Source organism: Trichoderma gamsii (assembly GCF_001481775.2).
Source record: "Trichoderma gamsii strain T6085 chromosome Unknown Scaffold_37.2, whole genome shotgun sequence".
NCBI classification, from domain to species: Eukaryota; Fungi; Ascomycota; class Sordariomycetes; order Hypocreales; family Hypocreaceae; genus Trichoderma; species Trichoderma gamsii.
In genome coordinates, this window is record NW_020171374.1 from 171,467 (window position 1) to 183,894 (window position 12,428).

A 12,428-nucleotide genomic window follows, 5' to 3' on the forward strand; every position below is an offset into this window, starting at 1 on the left:
TTCATATATATATATATATTATTTAGTCATTGTATATGACAGTAGCAGTAATGGCATTATTGTTGAATCAACCGCCCTCTTCCATAGCATCATTTATGTCAAGCGATGAGCCTTCCAACCCAAATTCGGCAGGATTAACGTCATCCTTGTCGATTCCATCCACAGCAATCTGATAGCTCTTTTTGTCTGGGCCCGTATCTTTATGAACAGAGAGCAAAGTTCCATCAGTATACTGCGCATGTGTAACATCGCCAGCGGGAGAAATCTTGATTCTCCGAAGTTGGAATGCAAAAACAACAGTGTCTGATTTCCCTTGAGATTTCGTTACGCCTGATGCGCCTTCAAGGTCCAATTGAGGGAGTACCGTGATTGGCACTTGCGGCAATGGAGTATCGACGCCTAGGCTGAGATGAAGTTCGTTCTGCTTTGCGGCTTTGATAGCTGAGGAAGCGCCTTCTGCAACCATGACCCCTGTCACCATATAGAGCTTGGTTCGCCTCAGCCAGGAATAATTCTGGGCGATGAACTCTTGCACTTCCATTTGCTGCAAACTTTGCTTTATGTATTCATCGCTTGGTGTGAACCATTGTGTTTGTAAGTTACTGAAGGACCATGTCTCTTCGACGGCGGACGAGGTTTTACCTCCAATTTTGCCTTGAAGGAGTTGCTGAAACTTTACAAAGAGTCCGAGAGCAAAGCTTTTGGAAGCGTTCAAAGTGACAGTACTATTAGCAGCATTGTGCAAGTATACCTCTTCGCCGGCCGAACTTGGAGGGACGGGCGGGTTGTTGATAGGCTCTTGAACATAGCTTGGGTCTTCGATTATGCTTCCAAGCCTTATTGGTCCTTCCGGAGGAATCGTTGTTATAGGTGAAAGGAAGTATGACTTGACTCGGGCCGAACGCAAAGCCATCGCGAAGAACAAAATGGCAATCAATTGAATAGTAGGTTCAACTGAAGATGATTTTGGTTTTCCCTCCCGAATTGACGTTTAAAGGTGCCTATAAAGCAAATAATGCCTGATGCTTGAATGGTGGGCGGCCATGCGCCCTCAATCAAATGGCCCCCACGTGTGTTTCCCACTGGAAGCACCAGGCTACAGCGCAATCCTGAGAAAGTGAGGCTGTCGATCATTTGGGAATCGCGCACTTCGTAATTCTAAGCCTAAGAACATGACCTAGATAGTTTAGGAAGTTTGATACATTCACACCATCAACAGTCGTCATACAGCCTCGTTTTTACCACAATATCCAATAGAATTAGTCCACGTCCCAGATCTCCAGGGGGCCCTCATGCATGGTGATTCCTTTCGGTGTGATATTGCCTTTTAATACAAGATCTATTTGCCACTGCATTCGGACACACACACACATACACGTGGGGAAATAATCGCGCATCTTCTCAAGTCACTAGTAATGGCTAAGGATGCTATAAAAAAATCTGGAGTCTTGGGTCATTTTTTTTTCCTCTTGACCATACCATTGGCAGTCAGGCTCACTCTCAGGCCTTTGTATACAGCCGCAGCATAGGCAACTAATACTCTGATGTATAACACTAGCTCTCCCGACAACATAACCCAGCTCTATGCGTCGATTGAGGGGTTTGATGGCGATATTGATCGTCTGATTGATGACTGGGGGATTCTATATCCCTCGGTAAAAAGCCATTTAGAGACAGCGGATGAATTGAACTTGATGAATAGCTTTGCCGATATCTTACTTGAGAACGGAAAGCTTGAGTTAGCTAGTTCAGTAGATGAGAACATTCAACAGATATTGGAATCCGGTACAGAAAGCGCTTTAGATGAATGGAACCGTCATCGCTTTTACTCACTCATAAATGGAAGATGGAATGGCCGAGCGAACTCACCAACAGCAACCAGCTCCATCGTGGGTGGTTTTTCGGTTAGCTCACAGGACAGGTCGGCTTTCTCACACCGAGATGAAACACCAAGGAGCTATACACCAATAGCAAATCCATCTCACTCACAGTATCACACAGCTTCTTTAAGCAGAGATGAAATTCCAAGAAGCTGGGCGCCAAAAGCATGCTTAACGCCCGGCCCTCTTCAAGGGGTCGAATCATCTGAAAGAACAACAAATGAACGCCAGTTACCAGATCAAGAGAGTCCACATCATAGATCTACAACAATCGAAGGCGGCGGCACAAGCCAGGAAAGTACGTCTCTTGCCCTGTTACTAGGACAGAGTTATGAGCCATCTTTTGGACCTAAACAGTATGCCCCATAACACGCTACTAGAAAGATATAGAGCGAAGAGACATCTAACATTGATATAGACAGAGCCAGGCAGGCCTTTGGCAAGCACTTCTCGAAAATAAAACACACAAGTTCATGTATGGCAAAGACGAACAATTCTTTGGCACAAACGGCATCGGGGGGCCGGCGTACGAGCCTCTCAAGATCGCAGTCCTCGATTCTGACATTTCTCCAAAACATTTGAAGCCATTCAGAATGCGAATCAAAGCCAGAGAGAACTTTGCTGACGGGCAACAGAATGCTGCCGACGCTGACCATGGCACGACAGTTACTGAATTGGTGCTCAAGGCATGTCCAACAGCACATGTATACATTGCTCAAGTTACCAAATTGAACGCATCTGGTGAATCCGCCGTTGATGCTGAAGCTGCAGCAAAGGCAATTGAATACGCAGCTGATCCAACGGGCTGGGGAGTTGATATCATCACCATGTCATTTGGCTGGACGCACATCAACAAGCGCATCAGCGAGGCTCTCTCTTTTGCTAAACAGCATGACGTCCTCATGTTTGCCTCGACAACAAATTACGGATTCGCCGAAACAAACAGCATCCTCTACCCAGGCCGCGCACAAGAAGTAATCTGTGTAGACGCGGCAGAAGATACCGGGCAATTAGCGGGTTTCGCCATTGAGGATATCAGCCAAGGGCGCATCGAGAGATTCTCAGCCCCGGGTCTTGGTATCATCAGTGCTATTTCAGGCGAAATAGTGGATGGAAGCTCCTTTGCGTGTCCTCTAGCTGCTGGAATCGCAGCATTAGCACTCGAATTTACCAGACAAACCCCTCTATGTGACAGCAAGAGCGTGCAAGAAGCAGTTCATCAGCGCGAAGGGATGGTAAGAATCTTGAGGAGAATGTCAAAGCTAAACTTCTCGTCGTCATCCAGATTTCTTTGTCCGTGGGAGCTTCTGAGTGATGATGATGGAGTTTATGGAGGCGATGGGCAGCCCGGCAGCGCAAGATATTTTGTTGCTTATCGCTTCATCCGCGTTTTAAGGCAGGAATTTGGGTCAGATGTTGGAAAGGAGATATTTCCTTGAGTTGGACCTTTTTCTTTTGGAAGAAGCAACAAATGCTCCTAATCATGCTAAGACTTATGATACAAGAAAACATATACTTCCCTTTTATTCGCCGTTTTGTGACTATAGACGCTCTTGAAATGTACATGTACATATATGCCTTCAGCCATTTCCAACTTCAGGCCCTCTTTAGAGGCTTCAGTGACCTAAGAAGCAGCCCCGCGATAACTCGTAGTGGGGAAGCGAGGCCCCATCGCACTAAGGCTACAGGCACGGCTAAACTCTGGCTTAGCGCTCCATCAGTTCTCCCCCACTATCGCGCGGCAGCTTCGTGAAGCTTGAACAGCATTCAACATCCAGCCTTCAGCATCTTTTCTGCCTGACTTGGAAAATCATTACTGCTGCTAGGACTCCTTTTGATATTTATAGAAGTCTAAACATCCCCAGAGCAGCATAACATTCGAGAAAGACCTCGACTGCGCACGAAAACGGTCCTGCTGAGTATTGAGGCCCAGTTTCCTCTGAGCATGACGATCGGCAAATAGGTACCTAGCCAGACCAAGCTCACCACGGCCCGTACATATTCTGCGGCATTCCCCCGTCTCCTCCTCTTCTATCCTCCTTCTGCTATAGCTTCACGGCATCTGTGAAGCCGATCGACCATGGACGACGCCAAACTCTTCTTCGACGACTTGGCTCCGCCCGTCACAAGCTCGAGTTCCAAAGCCTACGATGCCGCCGCCAAAACCTATGCCGCATCCGTAACAACAAGGCTACCTGCTGCTATACGCACCACAATCCTGCGTGATCCAATCCAGTCTCTCCAGGTACGTCTACTTTGTTCTTTTCTTTTCGGCTGCTGCCTCCCATCTTTAGACCTTGGTGCTGACGGACTGTACAGCTTGTCGACCCCGCTACCAACTCTATCGGATACCTCGCAATCATCGATACTCTTCTCCGCGGCTCCATCCCACCATCCGTTTCCCGCCAACATTTACTAGACAGTACTCTCCTGTTTCTGTTAAAGTTCGATCCAATCCAGATTAGATATGTCGGGTCTCTATTTCGAGCCCTGCTAGAAGATCTCAGCAGCTTGTTTTCAGTATGAGGCCCTACCCGTCAATGAGATGTCCACCCGATAAGATATCAGCTACTAACGATGATGCGCCGCATGGTAGCCCACGGTTGCAGTAGAGCTGCTTGCAAACGCAATTCTTCGAATCGATCCGAGCGGATCCACGTTTACGTCGACACACCTAGTCATGGCAAAATTGGCCTACGATGCAAACTGCATAGAGCCTGCTCTCAAAGTTCTCGATGCCGACATTCTTTTCTATCCACGAAACACACGCTTCGAAGACACAAAGAGATTATGCGATACAGAACTCGAGCCCTACGCCTACGTGTCTTTGGCTGGCCTTACAGATACCATCAAGAGCACGTCGATACTCGAATATCACTTTGTTCAGGCCCTGGCATATATATCAAGAAGAGACTGGCGCAAATCACAGACAGCATTAGAGAAAGTGATTGGACATCCTACCAAGGATAAAGGCGTTAGTAAAATCATGTTGGAAAGCTACAAGAAATGGATACTTGTAGGGCTGCTTAAAGATGGACGGCCTCCCAGTTTCCCTCACTACGTCACTAGTGTAACGAAGTTTACTTTCAACGGGTTAAGCGAGCCTTATAGTAACTTGGCCTCATTATTCACCACGGAAAATGCATCGGCTCTAAAGGAGGAAGCTGTCAAAGGACAAGTCACTTGGGAAGAGGATAAGAACCTGACTCTACTTGAAGAAGTGATATCCTCATACCAGAAGTGGCAGATTATCAACCTTCGCCGGATATATCGCCAAGTCTCCATCGCTCAAATTCGACAGACGACCTTGAGCGCCCACACGGCAGAGACGTTAAAGAGCGATGACGAGGTCCTTGCGCTGGTCAGCGATATGATCGAATCTGGCATGCTCAAGGGCCAAATCCAGGTTGGGCCTACAGCCGAGGAGAGCTACCTGACCTTTCACGAAGAACACGACTTGATGACAGAAGCTGAATTTGCAGCCGAAGTGGCCCGTAGCCACAGCAGCATCGAGGCGCTGACAAAGCAGTATCGAGCGACAAATGAGCGGCTGAGTTCTACAAAGGAGTACGCACGGCACGTAGTGCGTGAACAAAAGCGAATGGAGAAGGACATGGCCGATGCGGGAGTCGGCTTCGATGCGAATATAGAAGACGAGGACCTGATGACGGGTGTGCTAGGCGCCATGTAGGGCATAGGAGATTATTAAGGCCAAGAGCATCACCCTTTTGAGATGATTCCGCCAAGGACAACGATGATGACTCATGGGCGACGACAGCGACGAATTTGGAGAGAGAAACATTGAATACATTTGTCGTCGGACCGGGCTCTTTCGAAATGATGTGGGGTCAGGCCGTAGAAGATGGAGCTGTAACATGAATAGAGCATTATACGACATGCCGTCTCCCCTATGACACATAATGTTGATTGTTTATCTTTGCACCTGTTGAGTGATTCAAGTGTAGACGGCGACTTGTTTCTTGTTCCCCAGTCTGGCCTTTGACTGGCCCTAGTATTTGATTACATTGTATTTGATTACATTCGGTATGTCCATTCTGCGACTGCATTGCCTCTCAGTGTCACTTATGATAACACTCGTTTGCCAGATTAGGATCCTCCGCCAATCTGTGGCATAATACTTGTATAAAATAAACATGCATCTATGAGCCCTTATAGTGAACGCATTTCACATCAAGCCTGATCGTGAGTCCCTCTTTATATATGATTGTTGCCTTCCCGCTCCCAAGCCAAACTCTTTATGATTGGAAACAAAAGCAAAGCCGAAAAAATCAAAAGTTGGTACGCCTTTTTCCCCCTTTATATCTTCTGAAATAATCATCCTGACATGCCCTTTCTCCGACGAACAAAGTTGGGTAATATATAAGAGTCGTGTTTCTCTTGCATGGTCGATGCGGAGGGAGATCCGATTCTGGACCCGTTTCTCTTGTCCGGTGCGCAGCAGCATCCCATCGCGGCATGCAGCAGGAATGCGAAATCCGTCGACAAGGCGGCGATCCACATAAAGGCAAACATCTTGCCGCCAATATCGCACTGGATGTTGAGCTGATCCTGCGCCGTGAGGGCAATCTTGGCGGCAACACTGATGACGGTGGCGATGATTGCGGCCACTGTGAGGACGATGCCCGCTACGCCGCCGACGAGGGATGTGAAGAGGCTGAACCATCGAGTTCGGAGGACGAGAGGCGTGACGAGCAGGAGGACGAAGTTGAGGACGATGCCGGACATGAAGAAGGCGTACATGACTTGGGATCCGATGCGGAGGAGGGTGAGGATTGTGACGACTTCGGAGGGAAGGGCGATTTTGGCGCCGGCGAGGAGTTCGCCCACGAGGACTTCAACGGGATTAAACCAGAAGAAGGATTTTGGGGGCGAGCAAAAGGTTACGCCTCTGTAGAGGTAAGGTTAGCTTTCAATCTCGTCATTGGCTCTCTCACGTCTCTTATGAGCAAAGTAAAGAAGTGACATACTCATCATTGTATCCCTCACAATAGCTCCACACACCAACTTGATAAAAGTCATGAAGACCAAGGCTCCGCGCGACAGAGTTGAGCAGATTTGAGTTTTCGACCGATATGGGGATGATGTGAGAGACGTCGAGCTTGAAGAAGAAGATGTCGTCGAGAACGGGATTGATGTGAGTGTTGCCGATGAGGACGAGGATGAGGAATGGAATCGTAATGAAGTAGCTGATGCCGGCGAGCGTGGCCGCAAAAGTCCGCACACTCATGATTTCTTTCTTTTTTTCGGTAATTGTTTATAGAGACGATACTAAACGGCAAGAGGGCATAGATGATTCCAAAAAAGGCGAACGAAGAAGACGCGAGAAGAAGAAGCGATGAAAGGGAGGGAGGGGCGTACAACACCCGTTGTTTTGCTCTGGGCAGGGGGGAGTGAGATTTTGTATAACGGAAAAGCAGAAAACGAATAAGAAACGAATAAGGGAAAAGATGGGGGAGAAGTAAAAAATAACGAGATACGAAACGAAATGAATTGAATAATAGACGAAAAAAGAAAGTAAAGAAAAAAAAGCCACACACACATTCAAAAAGAGGAAAAGGGAAGAGAAGATCAGATGGCTCGAGCTGAGCGAAACATTCAATGCACCTCTCACGTCAAAAAAACGGACATCCTTGCATGTGCCAAGTAAACCACCTGAGTACGAGGGGCGCTACGAACATGGGCTTGGTATGCATGTACCGCGTCACACAACTTTACTAGCACCGGTACATTGTTCATTCCCACAGAATCTCAACCAGGGGGAACAAGAGACGCAGAAAATCGCCGTCCGTCATCGTGGCCCATCGGATCCGCTGGCATCAAGAAAACGGCCCCCCTTCAGGGCCTCTCAAGGGTTTTCCAGGCCAGATCCACCACGAGGCGCGGTTGCTTAGCGGCTCGGCTTAGCGCTGGACCTTGGCGACTGGGTGAGAAGATTTGGCAGCAGAGACGACGTGGCCAGGGACATGGATCCAGTTCGATTTGGGAGCTTGGCTTGGTTCCGCTGTCTGGAGGCCCCTCCACTAGGTAGCCCTTCTGCTGGGTCTTTTAGATGTTCTTGTTTGGCTTGACTCATGAGCGTGTAAACCTGCTTGTGATCGACCGATTGGACAAAAGACTCTGGTCTAGGCATATCATATATCATGCAGCATGAGGTGTCGTGTCACTATTACTGCTTAGTAGCACATGCACACGCAGTAATATTGGGTCAATATCATTCAGGGCTCTGCTGCTGCTGCTGCTGCTGCTGCTGCTGTAGCTGCTGCTGTTAGCCACAGGTGTTAGCGCTGCTGGTATCCGCACAGCTCCCGGCAGATCGGAGCGAGAGTGCCGAAAGAGGTGCCTGGCCGAACCGCGCGAACGTGGCCCGGCGACTTCGCCTCATGACCTGCGCCCGAAGCTCGGGATTCACGAATGACCTGAACTGGCAGCCTCTATTGTGTGCATTTACGCTCAAAGATGCAGAAAAGACTTTAACTAGCAGACCACGGCAATTGACAGACTGTGTCCCCCATGTCATGAGATCATCATCATCGGGCAGGCTCATGCCCACAAAACGATAGACGGCTGACCCACGCCTGTTCTCGCTTTGACTCTGGCGAGATGAACAACTGAGATTTGATACTGTCGGGCCTGTTACACGTACTCTCCAACCCGAGAGGCAGCGCGAATCGGCAATTAGCGCTCTCCCGCGGGGGAAAAAAAAACAAGAAGAAGACGGAGCCGCTGCCTGTGCGACAAACGCCGACTTCAATGGTTGGTCAGTGTCTCTTGACTTGACAAATCTTCCTCTCACTGGCTGGAATTGTTTCTCTTTTGCTGTTCGCTTCGCCCTCCTTGGCATCAGGGCCGCCGACAAACCTGCTGGGGCGGAGGGGCTGAGACATGTGGACATGGGTCATGGGCGGTGCCGGCGCCTTGCTGCCGGGGCCCCATTCCAGGTGTTACAGGAAGCGCCAGGGAACAGAACAGCGAGGAAGCCGCCCGCATTGTAATTGGCAATCAGACGGCGCTGCTGGACGAGAAGCGTTGACAGCCAGTCGCTGTGGTGGTTGGGCCTTGGGATCACGAAGCGAAGGGCAGCGGCATCGACTGATACCTACTATGTAGGCTAGTATTAAGCGTGGCACGCGGCTAACGATACTGCCGCCGTGGCTATCGACTGCTGCTATTATTACTTGTATGAGTTGAGCGCCGCTTGGAGACCATCATTTGTTCCAGGCGATCTTTCCAGGGTCTCGGTATATGCAGATCCTCAAACAAGCTTCAGCTGCTTACAACCAACTCCCACAGAGGAAATCTGCCGCTACTAATCGCTATTCCCTGTTTACGCGCGCTCCCTTTTATCTTCTTATCTTCTCATAGGACGGTAAAAAAAACAGCTCGCTAACAAGCAAAAAATCGCGGAGATCGAAACACGCCAGCAGAGGAAACAAGAAACGAGCGGAGTGGAAACACTGGGGGAGATCATATCTTGGCTTCACGGCCCATCAACAAAAATCCCCACCACCCTTTTCACTTTTTTTCTGGTCCCTTTCCTTCTTTCCCCTGTTTACTTTATTCCGCAGCGTCCGTCTAGCACGCTTTTTCATTCTTTTGAAATCTACAAAAACGAAATCTAAGCCTCGTCTTTATCTTCTGGCTGTCACCCATACGAGTCAACACACAGAGCGATTGGGCAATTTCCCCCTTGTTTAAGTGGAGAGTGGCAGTGACGTCTTGGCTCCTGGGCTGGTTCTCAGCTTTCCCTTACATACGTGCTCACCTCCGGTCGTTTGATGACGACTACGAGAGGGCTTTTCTACCAAAAGTGGGTGAGCCGCTGAGCTGTCTCCCGATCACCGCTTTACGAGCTCCAGAAGCAGAAGCTGTCATCGCCCCGTGGCGGAATACACTCCTTCGGCACGGCACCCGGCCTGGCTGCCGGTGATTCCACGCTTCCCTTCCTTTGTCATCGGACATTGTTTGTTTCTTTTTCTCTCCGGGTTTCTATTTACAGCCCCGGCATTTGGAATACAGTTATCTGGGTGATAAAGAATTGGGTTCTGCTGCTCCTGAACCGGGTTGTCCAAGGAGACGTCGACTTCTTTCTCCTAGGGGGAGGCTCGAGCGCTAGGCTTAATATCAACGTTAATCTTCTACATCGAAATTCACATCAGCATCAATGAGAGTCCCTTACACAGCTCTCGGCGCGCTGGCGCTGCTGGTGCAGGCCGTCTCGGCGCAGAAAGTGTCGTACTCAGACACCACTGGCCTCACCTTCTACCAGGGAACCAAGACGCAGCGAGTCGGCGGCGACCCAGTCCCTACCGGCGTCTACCACTCCTACAGCCACAAAATCACCCTCACCGGCGCCCACTCGCAGTCGACGAGCTCGGCCTCCAGCTCGTCCAGAAGCCTCAGCGCCAGCTTCCCGACCGGCTCGCTCACCACCGGCGCCAACGCCACGGCCACGGCCACCGGAGTGCCGCAGCCGACTAACACGCAGGCCTGCAACAACCACGTCGAGTTTTGCACGCGCAAGTTCAGCAACATCACGCAGGTGGGCTGCCACAACTCGCCCTTTGTGCGGCCCGGCAACTCGGGCTCCAACCAGGAGCTGGACGTCAAGACGCAGCTGGACGACGGCGTGCGCTTCCTGCAGGCCCAGATGCAGTTCCCGGCCAACAGCTCCGTGCCGCACTTCTGCCACACAACCTGCGACCTGCTGGATGCTGGCCCCATCAACGAATGGCTGAGCGAGGTGTACTCGTGGGTGGACGCCCATCCCTACGACGTCGTCACGATTCTGCTGGAGAATGGCAACTACTCGGACCCGTCCGTCTACGTGCCGTATATCCAGGAGACGGGCATCCTCAAGTACACGTATGTGCCCACTGTCTTCCCCATGGGCATCGACGACTGGCCCACGCTTGAGAACCTCATCCTCCACGGCAGCCGTGTTGTCATGTTCCTCGACTACAAGGCCAACCAGACGGCCTACCCGTGGCTCATGGACGAGTTCTCCCAGATGTGGGAGACGCAGTTTGACCCTGTGGACCGCGCATTCCCTTGCACCGTGCAGCGCCCACCGGACCTGTCCACCTCGGCGGCCCAGGATCGCCTCTATCTGATGAATCACAATCTCAACGCAGAGTTCAACGTCTTCAGCCTGGAGTTGCTGGTGCCAGCCGTGTCACTGCTCAACGAGACCAATGCGGCCGAGGGCTACGGCAGCGTGGGTCTAGCCGCGAACAACTGCCGCTCTGACTGGGGACGTGCTCCGAATATCCTGAATGTGGACTATTACAACTATGGCTCGCCGGCAGGATCGGTGTTTGAGGCTGCGGCGAGACTAAACAACGTTACGTATAACAATACGTGCTGCGGGCAGGTTCAGGCAAGCGATGCTGCGGCGTTGATGCGAGGAGCGAGAGGGCTGTTTATAAGCTGGGCGAGCGTTGTGACTTTGGTTGCGTCGGCATGGCTGATGCTATAGAAAGCAAAGGGTCCAGTCAGACTTTTTATTTTTGGGAAACAAGGCGCAGAAAGCATTGAATTAGGAGTTCTCGGCAATGTAAAGGGAGAAAGATTAAAGATTTTCACGGGACCGTGTTTATGGGTTTTCGTCACGGGAGAGACTTTCTTAGAACGGATCTCTTTTTTAAATTCCAGCTTAGCAAGCTCAGCAAAGCGTGCTACATTAATAGCAATGAACATACAAATCTACATGTTACTTGGTCGCATTGACGTCTGTGGAGATCTGAACGTCCCGAGTAATTCATCTCTCAACACTAATAAGCCGTGCCGTCATGCTAGCGAGCAGCGAACATCCAAGTCTTTATTTAGAGATGCTTACGAGAACATCTTGCATGGCATATTACCGATCTGTCGGGGTTTAACTCGATGGGTTCTGAACTTGTCTTTCCCTGTCAGTTCGCTCATCGGCAATTCACCTATCCACTTGGTCTAATCTTTTTCCTGGTCTGCCATGTCTGCTCTTCTCATCGCGCACTATAATCTCACTCAACTGTTTTGAAAAAAAGATCGCCGGAGTCAATCACATCCGCAATACTACAAGATGCAGAATAGAAGCGAAACGGGAAACCCTCATCCCGCTCACCTCACTGGCCGGCCCCCTTTTTTATTTACTCATCACCCCAAAAATCCGCCACTCTTTGAAAACACCGTTTCTCTGAGGCTCAACGAAGCGCAGCCTTGGTTTAGGTTGTTACTTTTTTTGGACACGAATGTGTAAGTGTGGCACGTAACTTTGCCCGTTCCTACCGTTCCGTTTAGTTTGTTTAGCCGTCTCTTCTTCTCTCTGGGCTGCCGACCACCGCTTACAGCTACAGCTAAGCTTTCAACCAATCATGGCTCAACCCAGGCCAGGGGGGTTAGCAAAATAGCAGGCCATTAGCGATAACTATCATCATTCCACGCCGGCCTTTTTGGCGCAATAGACGCCGCTAACCGGAGAAGGCATATTTTGGGGGCCGGGGATCCAAAAGACACAAAGACCACACACACCAAAATGAGACGCTACCGCAT

At 50.1% G+C, this 12,428-nt stretch overlaps 5 protein-coding genes across 5 annotated transcripts; 3 read left to right on the forward strand and 2 right to left on the reverse strand.

Annotated features, from left to right (window-relative positions):
* Positions 1-67: 67 nt before the first annotated feature.
* Positions 68-913, reverse strand: TGAM01_v208610 (hypothetical protein; the record flags this gene model as incomplete). The annotated part of the gene is made up of 1 exon (XM_018806271.1): positions 68-913. One exon carries the CDS (start codon positions 911-913, stop codon positions 68-70), a length of 846 nt encoding a protein of 281 aa, XP_018660522.1.
* A 631-nt stretch (positions 914-1,544) lies between these two features.
* On the forward strand, positions 1,545-3,319 carry TGAM01_v208611 (hypothetical protein; the record flags this gene model as incomplete). The annotated part of the gene is made up of 3 exons (XM_024550374.1): positions 1,545-1,655; positions 2,112-2,236; positions 2,299-3,319. The coding sequence occupies 3 exons, from the start codon at positions 1,545-1,547 to the stop codon at positions 3,317-3,319; spliced, it is 1,257 nt and encodes a 418-aa protein (XP_024404883.1).
* Positions 3,320-3,960: 641 nt separating this feature from the next.
* On the forward strand, positions 3,961-5,571 carry TGAM01_v208612 (hypothetical protein; the record flags this gene model as incomplete). Its single annotated transcript, XM_018806269.1, has 3 exons — positions 3,961-4,125; positions 4,200-4,400; positions 4,477-5,571. The coding sequence occupies 3 exons, from the start codon at positions 3,961-3,963 to the stop codon at positions 5,569-5,571; spliced, it is 1,461 nt and encodes a 486-aa protein (XP_018660520.1).
* A 644-nt stretch (positions 5,572-6,215) lies between these two features.
* TGAM01_v208613 (hypothetical protein) lies at positions 6,216-7,128 on the reverse strand (the record flags this gene model as incomplete). The annotated part of the gene is made up of 2 exons (XM_018806268.1): positions 6,216-6,789; positions 6,869-7,128. The coding sequence occupies 2 exons, from the start codon at positions 7,126-7,128 to the stop codon at positions 6,216-6,218; spliced, it is 834 nt and encodes a 277-aa protein (XP_018660519.1).
* Positions 7,129-10,062: 2,934 nt separating this feature from the next.
* On the forward strand, positions 10,063-11,376 carry TGAM01_v208614 (hypothetical protein; the record flags this gene model as incomplete). Its single annotated transcript, XM_018806267.1, has 1 exon — positions 10,063-11,376. The coding sequence occupies one exon, from the start codon at positions 10,063-10,065 to the stop codon at positions 11,374-11,376; it is 1,314 nt and encodes a 437-aa protein (XP_018660518.1).
* Positions 11,377-12,428: the final 1,052 nt, after the last annotated feature.